Raw genomic sequence first — 20,178 nt, forward strand, 5'->3', positions numbered from 1 at the left:
GGATTTTATGGCATGTAAATTATATATCAAAAAATTGTTCTTAAAAAACTACACTGAGATATCATTTCTCACCTGCCAGCTTGGCAAAAATTCAAAATCTTGACAGTTCACTCTATTGGTGAGTCCACGGGGAAACCAGCACTCACCTATGGTACAACCACTAGAGAAGGGAATTTGGCAATACCTAACAAAACCACATATGCACTTACCCTTTAACCCAACATTCCCACTGACATTCCCACTTACGGTGATTTACCTGGAAGATAATGCTTCCTACAATAGAAAAATACATATGCAGAAGTGGGGCCAGGTGCACTCATGTCTATAATCCCAGCACTCTGGGAGGCTGATGCGGGAGGATTGCTTGAGTCCAGGAGTTCAAGACCAGACTGAGCAACATAGTGAGACCCCCATCTCTACAAATAATAAAAAATTAGCCAGGCATGGTGGTGCACGCCTGTAGTCCCAGCTCCTTGGGAGGCTGAGGCAAGAGAATTGCTTGAATCCAGGAAGTTGAAGCTGCAGTTAGCTGGGATAGTGGCACAGCTCTCAGCTTGAGCAACAGAGTAAGACCTTGTCTCAAAAAAAAAAAAAAAAAAAGAGAATACATATGCAGAAAATTTTTCATTGCTGCATTGTTTATAATTGCAAAACACTGAAAATGACCTAAATATCTAAATATAGGAAATAGATTGAATAAACTATGATACCTACAAGGGATACTCTGCAGCTGCACAAAGAAAGAGGACATGTCTCATGTCCTCTTATCACATGGAGTGCTTCCCAAGATATTTTGTTCAGTGAAACAAGCAAAATGTATATTTAGAAAGAGAGAAAATATGAAAACAGACATATTTCTGTTTATCGTTACTGAAACACGGAAAGTATATAACTGAAAAGAATGAAGTTATCTACAATCTACTGGGCATTGGGAGTGGAGAATGAGCAGAAGGAATATGGAAAGGAGTGCCTTTCTCTCTCTCTTTCTTTCTTTCTTTCTTTTCCTTCCTTCCTTCCTTCCTTCCTTCCTTCCTTTCTTTCCCTTCCTTCCTCTTTCTTTCTTTCTTCCTTCCTTCCTTTCTTTCCCTTTCTTTCTTCCTTCCTTCCTTCCTCTTTCTTTTTCTTTCTTTCTTTCGTTCTTTCTTCCTTCCTTCCTTCCTTTCTTTCCTTTCTTTCTTCCTTCCTTCCTTCCTTTCCTTTCTTTCTTTTTCTCTCTCTCTCTTTCCTTTCTTTCTTTTTCTCTCTCTCTCTTTCCTTTTTCCTTCTTTCTTTCTTTTTTTTTTTTTTTGAGACGGAGTCTTTCTCTGTCACCCAGGTTGGAGTGCTGTGGCCGGATCTCAGCTCACTGCAAGCTCCGCCTCCCAGGTTCCATTCTCCTGCCTCAGCCTCCCGGTAGCTGGGACTACAGGCGCCACCACCTCGCCCGGCTAGTTTTTTTTGTAGTTTTTAGTAGAGACGGGGTTTCACCGGGTTAGCCAGGATGGTCTCGATCTCCTGACCTCGTGATCCGCCCATCTCGGCCTCCCAAAGTGCTGGGATTACAGGCTTGAGCCACCGCGCCCGGCCAGCCAGGAGTTTTAGACGTGCCTGATTAACATGGTGAAACCTCGTCTCTACTAAAAATACACACACACAAAATAGCTGGGTGTGGTGGCATGCACCTGTAGTCTTAGCTACTAGGGAGGCTGAGGCAGGAGAATCGCTTGAACCTGGGAGGCAGAGGTTGCAGTGAGCCAAGATTTCGCCACTGCACTCCAGCCTGGGTGACAGAGTGAGACTCTGTCTCAAAAAAAAAAAAAAACAAAAAAAAAGAGAGAGAGAACCGATGGGACAAAATATTAACAATAGTTGCAAACAGTATATTGAAATTCAAACAGATTATTTGAAATTATTTCCAAATAATTTATGGTACTGCATGTGTCTTCAGGTCAGCTGAGGCTGACTAATATCAGTTGGATTTCACTTCAGCAGAGGGTTGCGTCCAGGCCCACCTCAGGTGCTTCTCATCTTCCTTGGACCCCACCCCCCGGGCTAGGCGGGATATAGTCCTCTCGTGATTAAGGCACTAGTACAAGAAAGGAGGCACAGCTGACCGCAGAAACACAGGTGGGGCCCACGGCTGTGTCACATCTGGCAACATCCCACGGACCAAAGCAAGTCATATGGCCAAGCCCAAAGTCAGAGTGGGGAAGTACATTCTGTCTTTAAAAGCAAACTAAAATTGATTTAACAGCATTTCCGATGAATAATACAACCACACTGAAGGAAAGAAAAGAACGAATCCATTTGAGGACACTATTTATATGTATGTCCTTGGTTTTGGTCAGGGTTCGGGTTGGGGGGCAAATTGCAAACAAACCCTGAATTCTGTTTCATTAGATTTGATTTTTGTACTGAAATGGGCAAAACAACACAGAAATTATCTTTGGTATATTATAGGATTGAGCAAATGAGCAGATACATTGATATTATTGGAGGCTAGGGTTCTCACTGTGGAGGAAGGGAGATGTAAGGATAGGGGAAGGCCAGGAAGTACTTGCTGGGAGAGAGCGCAAAGTCCCAGGCAAGAGGTGTGGACACATGGAGGGGTGAAAAACTAAGACCAATAATAAATAGTTCAACCTACCACAGGTGGCCAATGGGAATACATAGTAGCTATTTAGAAAAATATTTGTTAAATTACAGCAAGCCAGGAATCTAAGTTAGTAGGGATGAAAATACTGCTTTTGGCTCTGAAAGGGCAATGTCTCAGCTAACAAGTAGCAAAGAGAGAGGCTGATTCCCCCAGCCTGCCTTATTTTTTTTTTTTTTTTTTTTTTGGGTACCAAATTTCTTTATTTGAAGGAATGGTACAAATCAAAGAACTTAAATGGATGTTTTGGTACAACTTATAGAAAAGGTAAAGGAAACCCTAACATGCATGCACTGCCTTGGTGACCAGGGATGTCACCCCATGGCTATGGGGAAATTAGCCTGAGGCTTAGCTTTCATTATCACTGTCTCCCAGGGTGTGCTTGTCAAAGAGATACTCTGCCAAGCCAGATTCGGGTGCTCCCATCTTGCGCAAGTTGGTCACGTGGTCACCCAATTCTTTGATGGCTTTCACCTGCTCATTCAGGTAATGTGTCTCAATGAAGTCACACAAATGGGGGTCATTTTTGTCAGTGGCCAGTTTGTGCAGTTCCAGTAGTGACTGATTCACATTTTTTTCCAAATGTAAAGCACACTCCATCGCATTCAGCCCGCTCTCCCAGTCGTCATAGTCTGGTTTCTTAATATCCTGAAGGAAGATTCGGCCACCTCGTTGGTTCTGCAGCTTCATCAGTTTCTCGGCATGTTCCCTTTCCTCATGAGATTGGTGAAGAAAGTATTTGGCAAAGTTCTTCAAAGCCACATCATCGCGGTCAAAGTAGTAAGACATGGACAGGTAAACGTAGGAAGCGTAGAGCTCCAGGTTGATCTGGCGGTTGATGGCGGCCTCTGAGTCCTGGTGGTAGTTCTGGCGCACCTGCGAGGTGGACGCGGTCGTCATGGCGGAGGCTAAGGACAGGCGGCGGCGGCGGTGGCTGCGCGGCGCTGGAGCGGCGGCGGGGGCCTTGGGGCGGTCCGAGGACGCGGTGAAGAGGTGACGGAGGGCTGGCTATGGGCGGCCGGCCGGGACGGGGGACGAGCGCCGGGTTCCGTCCAAGCACTGTTGAAGCAGGAAACCCCGACGACTCTCGGCGAAGAACGTCTCCAGCCTGCCTTATTGAGGCATCATCTCTACTTACTGAAAAACCACGGCAAGGAGGCTGTCCAAATTCAAGTTCCTGATTTGATCTTTCCTTGGGAGGAGCAAGCTCAGGGAAATGACAAAGAACAGATAGATGCATGCGATAGAATTCCACATTGTTCATTTATGCTGGTGAAATTAACCATCCACCCAGCCCTGGTCACTTGTGCCAGGGTCTCCCTTCTGATGTGGCAGGTAGGACCTTTCAAGACACCCAATTTTTTTTTTTTTTTTTGAGGTGGTGTCTCACTCTACCACCCAGGTTGGAGTGCAATGGTGTGATCTCGGCTCACTGCAACCTCCACCTCCCGGGTTCAAGCGATTCTCCTGCCTCAGCCTCCTGAGTACCTGGGATTACAGGGGCCCACCACCATGGCTGGCTAATATTTGTATTTTTAGTAGAGATGGGGTTTCGCCATGTTGGCCAGGCTGGTCTCGAACTCCTGACCTCAAGTGATCAGCCAGCCTCAGCCTCTCAAAGTACTGGGATTATAGGCATGAGCCACCACGCCCAACCCAAACTATAGTTTAGACAGTTGCTGGTTAAGCAAATAATTCAAGCAGATGGAATTGGGTCTTCCTTTTTTTTTTTTTTTTTTTTTTTTGAGATGGAGTCTCGCTCTGTCGCCCGGGCTGGAGTGCAGTGGCCGGTTCTCAGCTCACTGCAAGCTCCGCCTCCCGGGTTTACGCCATTCTCCTGGCTCAGCCTCCGAGTAGCTGGGACTACAGGCGCCCGCCACCTCGCCCGGCTAGTTTTTTTTTTTGTATTTTTTAGTAGAGACGGGGTTTCACCGTGTTAGCCAGGATGGTCTCGATCTGACCTCGTGATCCGCCCGTCTCGGCCTCCCAAAGTGCTGGGATTACAGGCTTGAGCCACCGCGCCCGGCCGGAATTGGGTCTTCCTAAGGAATGTTCCTATTACCTTGTGACTTTTCTTTCTCTGGTCTACAAATAAGAAGATAAACTTTTCTTTGGATAAATGGAAGGAATCCTAGAAATCAGAGTACTGTGCCCTTTGAAAAATATTGAAGAGACAACAAAGTCTTGCTCTTCAACACAGTTTTTTGGACTGCATACAGAACACTCTGTATTATGACCAGACAATGGACTTATTGCCACAGCGGAATAAAGGTTAGATTTTAATCTGTGTAGTTTGTGCCTGCCCAATATTCACTCATTCTTCCTCCAGTAGTGGTGCCCAGAATTCCCTTTGAAGAGCCAGTTCCTCCCATCTATGACTCTTAGTCCATCTGATTCTGGTGGAGCCCACTTCATCCCCACTCCGGTGTGGTCCCAAGTCTCAGACTCAAGCCAATCAGTGCATTTCAAACACAGGATTGCTCTAGGATGGTCATGTGATTCAATTCAGCTAAGAAGAGGCAGATTCAGGACTTTAAAAAACAAACAATAAAGACCCGAAAGAACCCCCCAAATAACCAATAAATTGTTAATTTTTTTTTTTTTTTTTTTTTTTGAGACGGAGTCTCACTCTGTTGCCTAGACTGGTGTGCAGTGACGCGATCTTGGCTCACTGCAACCTCTGTTTCTCCAGTCCAATCAATTCTCCTGCCTCAGCCTCCTGAGTAGCTGGGATTACAGGCACCTGCTACCACATCCAGCCAAGTTTTGTATTTTTAGTAGAGACAGGGTTTCGCCATGTTGACCAGGCTGGCCTTAAACTCCTGACCTTAAGTGATCCACCCGCCTCGGCCTCCAAAGTGTTGGGATTACAGGCGTGAGCCACCATGTCCGGCCAATCAATTGTTTAGAAGAATCTTTTCTTCTGCCGATGAATTTTGGAGGAAGTAAACTTGCAGCTGCTTGGAGTCCCTATAAGGGAAAACAGTGGGGCTTCTCTCCAATTGGCGAGAGCCTACCCAAGCGGGAAACTAACATAGAGGAAAATTCAGCTGAGAAAGAGGAAGAATCCAAGCCCTGAGAAATAATCTGAGCCAAATCCAGCAATGCTTGAATCTACCCCCTGGAATTTTCAGTTTCGTAAGTCCGTATTTTCTAATTTTATTTCCTATAAGTCTCAGTTGAGCTTCTCTCACTTGAGGGTAGGAAAGGTTTTATTTATCTTTGTCTCCCAAGTACCCAGTGTTAATTCATAAGGAAGCATCCTTGTGTGCTATATTAAAGGACTTAGGGCTGGGCGAGGTGGCTCACTCCTGTAATCCCAGCACTGGAGGCTGAGGCGGGTGAATTACTTGAGGTCAGGAGTTTGAGACCAGCCTGTCCAACGTGGTGAAACGTCATCTCTACTAAAAATACAAAAATTAGCTGGACGTGGTAGCAGGTGTCTATAATCCCTTTTACTCGGAAGGCTTAGACAGGAGAATTGCTTGAACCTGGGAGGCAGAGGTTGCGGTGAACCAAGATCACGCTACTGCACTCTAGCCTGGGGGGCAGAGTGAGACGCCATCTCAAAAAAAAAAAAAAAAAAAAAAGGCTTAGGCTTGATTCCCGCCAAGTGAGGAGTAACTCAGGGGCTGTAAGCCACAAAGCGATATGAAGCATTTCATGCATCAGAGCTATAGGTGGGTAGACCTTTCAAAAGCAAGCAGTGGCAGACATGGAACCTTTACCTCATAGCCCCACCCAGCTGAAATTACACACCCTCTGACAACAGGAGGCCAGGGCCCAAACTGAGTTACATACTCCCTGCACAGGTATGTAAGGGATAGGGCTTCTGTTCCCCCCACTTCCTCCCTCTCACCATACCTGGACTGCTTTTGGAAGGAAACTTCTAGGGGTCCACGAGACAGGCCTGCACACATTCCAAGCAGGCAGTAAAGCACGTTTCATTGTGCTTGGTGACATCAGGCATTCATTAAAGGAATACACGACCTGTGGGTGATTAAAATCTAATGAAAACAGGTATTCTTGGAATAACTTTCAGAATCCAGGCGAGAGAGCACTGTTAAATATCTGCAAATTATCGTACAGTTAAAGCATCCACATTCCCTTCTCTCCCAGACAATCCTGCATCAGAATTGATCTTCCCTGTCTTTGTTCTTCTACTGTGCTCATAATCTCTCAAGTGCAACATGGATTGTGATCTTGTCAGAGGTGTGTGAACCAGAAAAATTCCATCTTGAATAGGGGCTGAGTAAAGTGAGGCTAAGACCTGCTGGACTTCATTCCCAGACTGTTAAGGCATCCTAAGTCACAGGATGAGATAGGAGATCGGCACAAGACACAGGTCATAAAGTCCTTGCTGATGAAACAGTTGCAGTGAAGAAGCCGGCCAAAACCCACTAAAACCAAGATGGCCACAAGAGTGACCTCTGGTCCTCCTCACTGCTACACTCCCATCAGCCTCATAACAGTTTACAAATGCCATGGTAATGTTAGGGAGTTACCCTATATGGTCTAAAACGGGGAGGCATGAATAATCCACCCCTTGTTTAGCATATCATCAAGGAATAGCCATAAAAATGGGCGAACAGCAGCCATTGGGCCTGCTCTGTCTGTAGAGTAGTCATTCTTTTATTCCTTTACTTTCCCAATAAACTTGCTTTCACTCTACTCTATGGACTTGCCCTGAATTCTTTCTTCCTGAGATCCAAGAACCCTTTCTTGGGGACCGAGACCCCTTTCCAGTAACAGCATGACTGTAAAGTGGACTTGCTTTGTCTCTATTCCCTTCTAGAGGTGAACTTTGAGGGCAGGGACAGTCTTACTCATCTTTATGGTCCCATACACACCCCCGTAATGCCCTTAATACCCAATTGTTCAATGGACTTGGTGAAATTTGTAATCTCTAAACAGGCCTTGTTAAAACAAACTAAACATGGCCTGAGAAGGATTCTGTACGTCTGTGTCTGAGTCCTTGTGGACAAACTGCAACCTAACTTAGTAGAGACAAGATTGAAAACCTAACTTAGAAATATGAGCCTGTAACAATAGTTGAGTCCTGGCCAATCCCAGTGGCCATCCATCAACCACTCATACACTGCTAAGTGTTCAAACTGGGTTCAAATAAAGCAAACGCCAACCTGTAACCAATCCAGCTGTTTCTGTACCTCACTTCTGATTTCTGTATGTTGCTTCCTTTGTTTTGTCTATAAATTTGTTCTGACCATGAGGCATCCCTGGAGTCTGTCTGAATCTACTGTGATTCTGGGGCTGCCCGATTGGTGAATTGTTTTTTGCTCAATTAAACTCCCTTACATTTAATTCTGCTCCAGTTTTTCCTTTAACAGCCTGATTTTCTTTTCTCTTTTCCTTTTTTTTTTTGAGATGGAGTTTTGCTCTTGTTGCCCAGGCTGGAGTGCAATGGCATCATCTCGGCTCACTGCAACCTCCTCCTCCAGGGATCATGTGATTCTCCAGCCTCAGCCTCCTGAGCGGCTGAGATTACAGGCATGCGCCACCACGCCCGGCTAATTTAGTATTTTTAGTAAAGACAGGGTTTCTCCATGTTGGTCAGGCTGGTCTCAAACTCCCAACCTCAGGTGATCTGCCCGCCTCAGCCTCCCAAGGAGTTGGGATTATAGGCCACGAGCCACTGTGCCTGGCAACAGCCTGGTTAAAAAAAAAAAGATTGAAAATAAACATGCTCCCTGAATCCATATGTTTATTAAGACTCTTTTGTGGCCAGTGACAGAAACTTAACCCCGTCACTTAAGAGAAGAAAATCGCTGGTTCACTGATTCACCTTCAGGCACAGCTGGATGCAGAGTTTCAGACAGTGTCACCTACACTCTATTTTTGTTCTGCTTTCCTTTGTATTAGGCTTTGTTCTCCTGCAGGCTCTGTGCTTGAGGTGACCAATATGGTTGCTAGCATCTGTAAGCTACATTCAGCCAGCTTGGCAGGTACAGTAGAAAAGAGCTGCCCAAGATTGGGCATGGTGGCTCACAGCTGTAATCCCAGCACTTTAGGAGGTGGAGTGGGGGTGGATCACCTGAGGTCAGGAGTTCAAGACCAGCCTGGCCAACATGGTGAAACCCTGTCTCTACCAAAAATACAAAAAATTAACCGGGCGTGATGTCTCGCGCCTATAATCCCAGATACTTGGGAGGCTGAGGCAGGAGAATCGTGTGAACCCAGGGGGCAGAGGTTGCAGTGAGCCAAGATCGCGTACTGTACTCCAGCCTGGGCAACAAGGGTGAAACTCCATCTCAAAAAAAAAAAAAAAAAGCTTCTCTTCCTCAGAATCTCCATCAAAGGTCCAAGGATCAATCAATTCTTATTGGCTTGGCTTGGGTCATCTGTCCCTGACTGAGCCAGTTGTTGTAGCCAGGAGACTGGGCTGTACTGGTTGGCTTGGTCTGGTTCACATGCCCATTCTTGGACCAAGAAGTGAGGCTAGCCCCATCTAAATCACATGGGTTGAGAGTAGAGGGAAAAGGGATTCCTCAAAGGAAAATGAGGGCAATACTACCTGAAGAAGGGAAAATAGATTACGGGTGGCTAAAATCACAAATGTCCACCATGTATAAGCATTTGATAAGTCATGTGTGTGTCTGTGTATATGTATGCAGACATATGTAATTAATATATGTAAGCAAAAGCTAATTATATACAAATCAATTTTATTAAAATTATATCAATAACAGTAATGATAGGCTACTATCAACTGAAGTTTACTATGTGCTAGCACTTTCTAGCTGCTTTACATCCATTAACTCATGTAATCCTTATACTACCCTATGAGGCGGGTGCTATGAGGTCTTCATGTTAAGGGCAAAAATTTGGGTCTGTCTAAACTCAAATTAGTTACTATATTACATTGTCTCACATTTAGAAAACATAAATCAGGAGTGTACTAGGGACTGGGCGTGGTGGCTCACACCTGTAATCCCAGCAATTTGTGAGGCCGAGGCGGGCAGATCACCTAAGGTCAGGAGTTTGAGACCAGCCTGGCCAATGTGGTGAAACCCTGTCTCTACCAAAAATACAAAAATCAGCTGGGCGTGGTGGTGGGCGCCTGTATTGCCAGCTGTTAGAGAGGCTGAGGCAGGAGAATTGCTTGAACCCAGGAGGCAGAGGTGGCAGTAAGTAAGTCGAGATCATGCCACTGCACTCCAGCCTGGGAGATAAGAGCAAAACTCCAGCTAAAAAAAAAAAAAAAAAAAAAAAAAGAATGTGCTAGGGTATTTGATATTTTTCTTCCCCTCCTACTACCCTGCTGGGTGGACCCATTCATGCAGCAAACACTGAGTACCATAATCTGTTAAGTCGTCTACCAGGTGCTCCGGAGACAGCAAAGTAACATGAGATCCCTGCCTGGAGGGTTCCGGTCTGATGGGGTAGACAGACACATAAACACAAGATTACAGGGCAGTGTGGTAAGTTTTACAGCAACAGTCTCTCTCGCTCTTTTTTTTTTTTTTTTTTTGAGACAGAGTCTTGCTCTGTCACCCAGGTTGGAGTACGGTGCCACGATCTCGGCTCACTGCAAGCTCCGCCTCCCGGGTTCACGCCATTCTCCTGCCTCAGCCTCCCGAGTAGCTGGGACTACAGATGCCCGCCATCACGCCCGGCTAATTTTTTTTGTATTTTTAGTAGAGACGGGTTTTCACCATGTTAGCTAGGATGGTCTGCATCTCCTGACCTCGTGATCCGCCAGCCTTGGCCTCCCAAGGTGCTGGGATTACAAGAGTGAGCCACTGTGCCCGGCCCAGTCTCTTAATTTAAATTAAACCAAAATGTTTTTTGAGATAGAGTCTCGCTCTGTTGCTCAGGCTAGAGTGCAGTGGCATAATCTCAGCTCACTGCAACCTCAGCCTCCTGGGTTCAAGCGATTCTCCTGCCTCAGCCTCTCGTGTAGCTGGGGTTACAGGCGTCCGCCACCATGCCTGGCTAATTTTTGTATTTTTTTAGTAGAGACAGGGTTTCGCCATGTTGGCCAGGCTGGTCTTGAACTCCTGACCTCGTGATCCGCCCACGTTGGCCTCCCGAAGTGCCGGGATTACAGGCAGGAGCCACCGCGCCCGGCCTATAGCAACCGTCTGTATGTGGAATTCTCCCTTTTGTTTCCTTCCACACAAAAGGTTCAAAAACATCTTACTATAATTCAGTAGTGTTATGAAAAGAAGATAAAAGAATTTCAGTTGAAATGAAAAATTTTTTCTGCCACAGACTTCATTGAGCATTATTAAATCCATAAAAGGGTGATCAAATGGGGTGGTTCTGTTGAGATTTCACTTCCTAATTATGAAAATGTATTTCATTCTCCCCGACTGCCAGCTTCCAAGTACCATGTCCACCTATTCACATTTCCCATCATAGCTGTGTTCTGGTTAGATTGTCCTGGGTCCTCTAGACCTAACAAAAGTATTAAAATTAATCCAGTGATTTCAAAGTGTGGGAAAGGTGATTTGGGTGATTTTAAAAGTGTGGGAAAGGTGAAATGACTGGGATACAGTGTGCAAGTTATTACCATTTACAGTAGTCTTGCCATTATTTTGTTTTATTAAAACAAAAAAGTATAAACTCTTAGTCTAGTGTTAGCTTGTCTTTAACATCTCCTTAAAACATGCTAATCTCTAGAGAGAACAGGCCTCAGAGTCAGGACTGTTTAAATAGGCAGCTATACTTAGCTGGAACTCAATGATACCATTTCACTTTCATTTTACTTACTTTTACAGTTACCTTCTAATTATGGAACACTATACAAGTTTTCCAATTATTTTCCCAGAGATAAAGCTTGCTTTTAAAGAAACATGTTTACCTGTTGAGTTAATCTATTTAACAGGAACTATTAAATAAATCCTGGTAAAGGTGGGCTGTGGACATAGCAATATTTGTGATGGTGCTGCTCAAACAGCTCAAGTTTGGGAGACAGTGTCCCCATCTATTGGGCCCCATAGTTTTGGCCCTTCAGGCAGCTTTTCACAACCTTCATACCCAGCCAGATTTTTCTGTTTGCTCTGTACCCCATGGACATTTCATGCTGATGTTCTCATAACTCTACCCAGAGTCCCCCGTGGCTATTAGTAGGCATCCTCCTGGCTAGACTGTGAACTTCTCTTATTCATTTCTTCATCTTTCCAGAAACGAGCCTGGCCCAGAATGGGTTCCAGGAATCGGTTAGTTTTTCTTGTGCTCTTGTTCATGAAGATGGAGGTTTCAGGGTTGTCCAGACAGGCTCTAGACTCAGTTTCCTCATTCTGTTTGTTTGTTTGTCTGTTTCTTTGAGATAGAGTTTCACTCTTTTTGCCCAGGCTGGAGTGCAATGGTGCGATCTCGGTTCACTGCAACCTCTGTCCCCCAGGTTCAAGTGATTCTCCTGCCTCAGCCTCCCGAGTAGCTGGGATTACAGGTGCACACCACCACGCCTGGCTAATTTTGTATTTTTAGTAGAGATGAGGTTTCACCATGTGGGCCATGCTGGTCTCGAACTCCATGGCTCATTGCAGCTTGGAACTCCTGGCCTCAGGTGATCCGCCAGCCTAACCCTCCCTAAATGCTGGGATTACAGGTGTGAGCCACTGTGCCTGGCCTGTTTATTCTGTTGCCGACACTGGAGTGCAGTAGCACAATCTCAGCTCACTCCAACTTCTGCCTCCTGGCTCAAGTGATCCTCCTGCCTCAGCTTCCCAGGAAGCTGGGACTACAAGTGTGCACCACCATGCCCAGTTGTATCTTTTGTAGAGATGGGGTTTCACCATGTTGCACAGTCTCAAACTCCTGGGCTCAAGCCAGTGTGTGCTTTTACAAACAAACCCTTTTATTTTACTTTTTTATTTTTTGAGATGGAGTCTTGCTCTGTCGCCCAGGCTGGAGTGCAGTGGTGCGATCTCAGCTCACTGCAAGCTCCACCTTGGGTTCACACCATTCTCCTGCCTCAACCTCCCAAGTAGCTGGGACTACAGGCTCCTGCCACCACGCTTGGCTAATTTTGTTTCTGTATTTTTAGTAGAGACGGGGTTTCACTGTGTTAGCCAGGATGGTCTCGATCTCTTAGCCTCGTGATCCACCCGCCTCGGCCTCCCAAAGTGCTGGGATTATAGGCGTGAGCCACCGTGCCCAGCCCAAACCCTTTTATTTTGTTTTAAGTTCCGGAATACCTGTGCAGGACGTGCAGGTTTGTTACATAGGTTAACGTGTGTCATGGTGGTTTGCTGCACCTGTCAACCCATCACCTAGGTATAGGTTGCATGCATTAGCTATTTATCCTGGTGCTCTCCCTCCCCTTGCCCCACTACAGGCCCCACGGTGTGTTGTTCCCTCCCCTGTGTCCATCCATGTGTTCTCCTTATTCAGTTCCCACTCCTAAGTAACATGTGGTAACAAACAGACCCTTTCTTTCTTTACTTATAGCACTAGCAAAGAGTGTATTTGAGAGTTTCTCTCTTCCTGAGAATCTCTACAGCTCATTCCCCATGGGGCATCTGGTTTACACTGATAATAAGCCCACAGGGTAGAGTACACCTGGAAAGAGAAAGTCTTCTAATTGTGTTTGCCCTGCTTGCCAGTGGCAGGACTTAATCACTTAGTTTCTCAAACTGGACTTACTCAAGTTCCCTCAGGGGCCTGGTCTGATGCAGCCTGCTGCAGCCAACATTTCTTTCAAGTCTGCAGTTTTATCTTAAAAATTCAGGTGAGGTTTGAATTCTACTGCACAATATACTCTTGTTTGTTTTAATACGAAAATATCGAAAATAACTTACTGGTTAAATTGCTTAAATCTCTATTCCCATTTTTTTTTTCCTATTTCCAATTTTTGGGTAAAAATGAAGTTTTTCCATGAGCAGCTTTAGGTATCTCTTAACACACTGTTGCTGTGTGCTCCTGGGAGCCAGCCCGGGTGTGAGAGTAAGTCCCCGGGTGATCCCAGCAGTTTCTGAAATGACTTCCAGAATACACACAGAGCGCTGCACACACGCCATGTATGGACAGGCTCCTACAGGAAGAGGGGAGGCTGCTGGCAAAGAGATTTTTCAACCAGAGAGCACCTGCCTATTCATCCCAGAGTCTGGCACAGTTAAAGGAAAGTTTAGGATTAACAAGGACGACAGAGTTTCTCTCTTTTATTTCCCTCCCTCCCTCCCTCCCTCCCTCCCTCCCTTCCTTCCTTCCTCCCTCCCTCCCTCCCTCCCTCCCTTCCTCCCTCCCTCCCTCCCTCCCTCTCTCCCTCTCTCCCTTCTCCTCCTCCTCCTTTTCTTTTCTTTCTCTCTTTCTATTTTTGTGACAGGGTCTCGCTCTGTTGCTCAGGTTGGAGTGCAGTGGCACCATCTCAGCTCACTGCAAGCTCTGCCTCCCAGGTTCACACCATTCTCCTGCCTCAGCCTCCCGAGTAGCTGGGACTACAGGCGCCCACCACCATGCCCAGCTAATTTTTTTTTTTTGTATTTTTAGTAGAGACGGGGTTTCACTTTGTTAGCCAGGATGGTCTCGATCTCCTGACCTCGTGATCCGCCCGTCTCGGCCTCCCAAAGTGCTGGGATTACAGGCGTGAGCCACCGCACCCGGCTATTTCTTCCCCCCACTCCCTGCCTCCCCCCCTCCCTGCCTCCCTCCTCCCTCCCTCCCTCCCTTCCTTCCTTCCTTCCTTCTCTCTTTCTCTCTTTCTTTCTCTCTTTCCCTCCCTCCCTCCCTTCCTTTCTTCCTCTCTCTCTCTCTCTGTTTTTTAGAGATGGAATTTCGCTCTGTCACCCAGGCTGAAGTGCAGTGACATAATCATAGCTCACTGCAGCTTGGAACTCCTGGGCCTAAGTGATCCTCCCACCTCAGTGCCCATTGATTACAGGCATGCACCATCACGCCTGGCCCCATAGTGTTTCTTAAGTTGGATATAAAACCTCCTTATGAGAATACATTTTTTTAAAAATGGAAAAAACTCTTCTCTATGAGAATGTTTAAATTCTGAGTTTCCATTTCAATGACATTTTAAAAAAGATAAATTGGTAAAAGCCCAGAATTCAACACTATGCAATGTATCCATGTAATAAAATTACACTTGTACCTCATACAATTATAAAAACAAAAGAAGTACAAGATGGATAGATATATTCTGGAGAATCTGAACGTTGGCCCCAACAACTGAGTTCTGCTGGCAAGTGAATTAGGGTCTCAGGCTAGGACTTCAAATTTCATGAGCTAAGGAGAAAAGAATCAAGTCCGACTTCATACGTTAGTGATATATTTGTGCCTAACGAGTGTTAAATGTACCACGATATGCTGCTTTAACAAAGGTTTTCCCAGTATTTCCATTACAGAAAAATGAGTCATCACAATACTCAGAATATATAGGCAGATTGATTCCAAAAAACCTACTCCAGTGCAGTTGCCTCCATCCTGTCAGTGTGAGTGGAGATACAATTTCAGCAAAGCTGAAAAAATTCAGTATATGTATGTATGTGTATATGTGTGTCTGTGTGTGTGTGTGTATATATATATATATACACACACATATATATGTATGTATGAATTAAAAATAAAAAATGCCATCAGGTCTCCCATTAATGTTAACGTAAACTCTGTTGGTTTTGTGTTTAACCTGTGAAAGTATTCTTTTTTTTTTTTTTTTTTTTTTTTTGAGACAGAGTCTTGCTCTGTCTCCCAGGCTGGCGTGCAGTGGTGCCATCTCGGCTCACTGCAACCTCCGCCTTCCAGGTTTAAGGGATTCTCTTGCCTCAGCTTCCCAAGTAGCTGGGGATACAGGCATGCACCACCACACCTGGCTAATTGTTGTAGTTTTAGTAGAAAAGGGGTTTCAGCATTTTGGCCAGGCTGGTTTTGAACTCCTGACCTCAGGCGATCCGCCCACCTCGGCCTCCCAAAGTGCTGAGACTACAGGTGTGAGCCACTGTGCCTGGCCCAGTATTCATTTTTTATTTGCATAGTAGCTACAAGGCAACATGTTTATATCTGGCTTATGTATATAATATACATTAATGTTAAAATCATTTAAGTCTAAACACCGGGAGTCTATAAGAATTTTGTTATCTTTAAGATGGGTGGGTACAAACTCAAATTTGAAAAACTGTTGTCTGAGTCCATTCTGTGTTGCTATAACAGAATACCACAGGCTGGGTAATTTATAAAGAATAGGGATTTAATTCTCACAGTTGTGGAGGCTGGGAAGTCCAAGGTCAAGGGGCTTGAACCTGGTGAGGGCCTTCCTGCTGTGTCATCCTGTGGCAGAGGCAGAAGGGCAAGAGAGACACGTGCAAAGAAAGGAAGGATCCCTCATGTCTCGGTGCTGTCCTTGAGTTAATGAGTTCTCATGAGATCTAGTTGCTTAAAACTGTGTGGCACCTCCCACCCACTCTCTTTCTTGCTCCTGCTTTTGCTATGTGAGACACCTGCTTCCCCTTTGCCTTTCGCCATGATTGCAAGCTTCATTAGGCCTCCCCAGAAGCTGAGTAGATACTTGGCACCATGTTTTCTGTACAGTACAGCCTGCAGAACTGTGAGCCAATTAAACCTCTTTTCTTTGTAAATTACCTAGTTTCACATATTCCTTTACAGCAATGCAAGAATGGCTTAACACAATGGTCTAAAAAGACAATGGAATATTACTCAGCCTTAAAAGGAAGGAAATTCTGACTCATGCTACAAAATGGATGGACCTTGAGGATATTATGCTAGGGGAAATAAGCCATCACAAAAGGACAGACACTTATATGAGGTACCTAGAATAGTCAAACTTATAGAACCAGAAAGTAAAATGGGCTGGGCGTGGTGGCTCACGCCTGTAATCCCAGCATTTGGGAAACCGAGGCAGGTGGATCATCTGAGGTCAGGAGTTTGAGACCAGCCTGGCCAACATGGCGAAACCTCATCTCTACTAAAAATACAAAATTACTTGGGTGTGGGGGCGCATGCCTGTAATCCCAGCTACTTGGGAGGCTGAGGCAGGAGAATCGCTTGAACATGGGAGGCGGAGGTTGCAGTGAGTCAAGATGGTACCAGTGCACTCCAGCCTGAGCAACAAGAGCAAAACTCCATCTCAAAAAAAAAAAAAATAAGTAAAAAAGAAAGTAAAATGATGGTTGCCAGGGAGCTGGGGGGAGAGGAGAATTGTGAGGTTAGTGTTTAATGGACACAGAGTTTCAGTTTGGGAAGATGAAAAAATTCTGAAGATGGATGGTGGTGGTGGTTGCCCAACAATGTGTATGTAACACTACTGAAGTGTATACTTATAAATGATTGAAATGGTAAGTTTTATATTATACATATTTTGCCACAATAAAAAAATATAGTAAAAGTAGTTTAGCAAATTCATGTCTACAGCAGCATGGACATGAGGTGTTCTCAGATCTCCATGGAAGTCCCCACGTGCTTCCCAAGTGCTGTCCGCATCTTGATTCTTCTAAGAGCGACTTCCACAGGGCTCTCCAAGGGAACATTCTTATGATCCTAGATAAATGCAGGGAGAAAACTCAGCAAATCTTCAGTTCTTTCCAAACGAAAGACTAACGTGGCCTGGGACTTCATCTGTTTGTCTATAACAGAATACCGTAGACTGAGTAATTGATAAAGAACAGGGATTTATTTCTCACAGTTCTAGGGTCTAGGAAGACCATGATCAAGTCCCTGGCATGTGGTAACGGCCTTCTTGCTGGGTCCTCACGTGGTGAAAGGTGGAAGGGCAAGTGGGGGATGATCGCTGTGTCCTGGCAGGGCAGAAGAGCAGCTGGAACACACTTCCTGTCCAGCCCCTTTATGAGGGCAACTAATTCCATTAGCAACTAATTCCTGGCCTGATCACTGCTTAAAGGCCCTGCCTCTTTTTTGTTTTTTGAGACGGCGTTTCGCTCTTGTTGCCAAGGCTGGAGTGCAATGGCGTGATCTCGGCTCACCGCAACCTTCGCCTCCCGGGTTCAAGTGATTCTCCTGCCTCAGCCTCCCAAGTAGCTGGGGTTATAGGCATGTGCCACCACGCCTGGCTAATTTTGTATTTTTAGTAGAGACAGGGTTTCTCCATGTTAGTCAGGCTGGTCTTGAACTCCTGACCTCAGGTGATCTGCCTGCCTTGGCCTCCTGAAGTGTTGATTACAGGCGTGAGCCACCGTGCCTGGCCGGCGGCCCTGCCTCTTAATACTTAAAGGTCAATGTCACATTGGCAATATCTGAATTTAGGAGGAGACACATTTGAACCATAGCAGAATGGTTATTCTGCTGAGGATAGTAACTAACATGCACCACCCAACCCAGATTCCTCATATTTATTCATTGTAAGGAATAAACTAAATTTAATATAGCGAAGTTCTGAATAATGCTTAAAATTTAGGATCTACAGCAGCATATATTCTAAAGTATGTCCTGTGGGATGTTCATAAATGTTACATGTAAAAGAAGATTCTGTTGTCAAAGGTATTTTGGAAATAACTGGATTGAACTAGGTTAAACAGCTTGTTAATTGAAGGCTTTGGAGTCTTTAATGTGCTGGTGTGTGGCCCTCCAAGGAGGGAGATTTGGAAGATATTCAGACAAGTGTTTGTCAAGTGGATTCAGCCACAGAACAGCTTTTCATGATCATGTTGAGGGAGGGTGTTCCGTAAACACACTTTGGAAAGATGTCCATTTTGAGAAAAATAATCAAATAGAAGATAAATATATACTAGGCAGGGGTTGTCAAGCTCTGTAGTCCTTGGGTCTAACCCACCCAGCTGCATGTTTCTTTTCACAGAGCTAAGAATGGTTTGTACATTTTCAGACGGTTGTATTTTGAATAGTTATGTAAATACTTGCATAAACATTCTGGTTTTGCCCCTTGGTTTGCAAAGCCCCAAATATTCACTATCTGACCCTTTAAGAAAAAGTTTGCCAGCTCCTGCACTAGGCAATGAAAACGTCTCTAGATTTTTTTTTGTTTGTTTGTTTGTTTTTGAGACAGAGTCTCACTCTGTCACCCAAGCTGGTGTGAAGTGGCATGATCTTGGCTCACTGCAACCTCAGCGTCCTGGGTTCAAGTGATTCTCCTAAGGAAGGAGACCACTACTACTCCTGCTGCCCTCCTCCCCCCCACCTTGCCTAGTTCACAAGACAGGAGGAAAGAGAGAAAGCAAAACGTTAGAAAGAGACAAAAGTAAGATAAATAGCTAGATAACCTCAGCACCACCACCTGGCCCTAGGAGTTAAAAAAAGTAATAACAATAACATCGACCCCTGACCTAAACTACTTGTGTTACCTGTAAATCCCAGACACTGTATGAAAAAAGCATTGCAAAACTTTTTGTTCTGTTAGCTGATGCATGTAGTCCCTAGTCACGTTTCCCCAGGCTTGCTCAATTTATCACGACCCTTTCACGTGGACCCCTTAAAGCTGTAAGCCTTTAAAAAAGCCATGAATTTATTTTTTGGGGAGCTCGGCTCTTAAGATGCGAATCTGCTGATGCTTCTGGCCAAATAAACCTCTTCCTTCTTTAATCTGGTATCTGAGGAGTTTTGTCTGCGGCTCGTCCTGCTACACTCCCACCTCAGCCTCCCAAGTAGCTGGGATTACAGGCACTCACCACCATGCCTGGCTAATTTTTGTATTTTTATTAGAGACAAGAGTTCACCATGTTGGCCATGCTGGTCTCGAACTCCTGACCTCAGGTGATCTGCCCACCTCAGCCTCCCAAACTGTTGGGATTACAGGCGTGATGGTGCCACCATGCCTGGACTGAAGATGGTTAATCTGAAGATTCTACTCTTTATAGAAACAATAAAAATTATTATGTGCTATTAGAAGGGCCTACTGTGTGCTAGGTATACATTATTTCCATTAATCTTCACAACAATTATGTGAGAAAGGCACTATTGTCCCTATTTTATAAATGAGGATATCGTTTTAAAGAGGTAAAATGCATATCAGAGCCAGAACTCAAATCCAGGTCTAACCCTAAAGCCCAGAATTCTTTCTTTGTCAGTGGTCTACAAAGTGGATTCCATGAATCCCAGTGAGTATATAAGACGAGCCATTGGAGCACAGAGCACACTCAACCATCTCTCTTTTCATTGTGTATTTTTCAGCATATCCTTCAGGCATGTTCAATTTTGCATATGTATTTTATTCCAATACATAACAAATCAACTAAAATTAGCCTAATCGGTAGCCAATAGACAGTTTCTTTATTTATTTTAGAGACAGGGTCTCACTGTCACCCAGACTGGAGTACAGTGGTATGATTATAACTCACTGTAGTGTCAACCTCCTGGGCTCCAGGGACCCTCCTGTCTCAGCCTCCTGAGTATCTGGAACTACAGGTGCATACCACTGTAACTTTGTTTACCACTGAATTTGCATACCACTGAATTTGTTTTTGTTTTTGTTTTTTTGAGATGGAGTCTTGCTCTGTCACCCAGGCTGGAGTGCAGTGGTATAATCTTGGCTCACTGCAACCTCTGCCTCCCAGATTCAAGCAATTCTCCTGCATCAGCCTCCTGAGTAGCTGGGATTACAGGCATGCAGCACCATGCCTGGCTCCTTTTTGTACTTTTAGTAAAGATGGGATTTC

At 45.0% G+C, this 20,178-nt stretch overlaps 1 protein-coding gene across 1 annotated transcript; it reads right to left on the reverse strand.

The window, feature by feature from the left end:
* Window positions 1-2,797: 2,797 nt before the first annotated feature.
* On the reverse strand, window positions 2,798-3,731 carry LOC117065459 (ferritin heavy chain). The gene has a single exon (XM_033180304.1). It carries the CDS (start codon window positions 3,530-3,532, stop codon window positions 2,981-2,983), a length of 552 nt encoding a protein of 183 aa, XP_033036195.1. The 5' UTR covers window positions 3,533-3,731; the 3' UTR covers window positions 2,798-2,980.
* Window positions 3,732-20,178: the final 16,447 nt, after the last annotated feature.

This window comes from Trachypithecus francoisi, unplaced genomic scaffold (assembly GCF_009764315.1).
Source record: "Trachypithecus francoisi isolate TF-2019V2 unplaced genomic scaffold, Tfra_2.0 Lachesis_group2, whole genome shotgun sequence".
Classification (NCBI taxonomy): Eukaryota; Metazoa; Chordata; class Mammalia; order Primates; family Cercopithecidae; genus Trachypithecus; species Trachypithecus francoisi.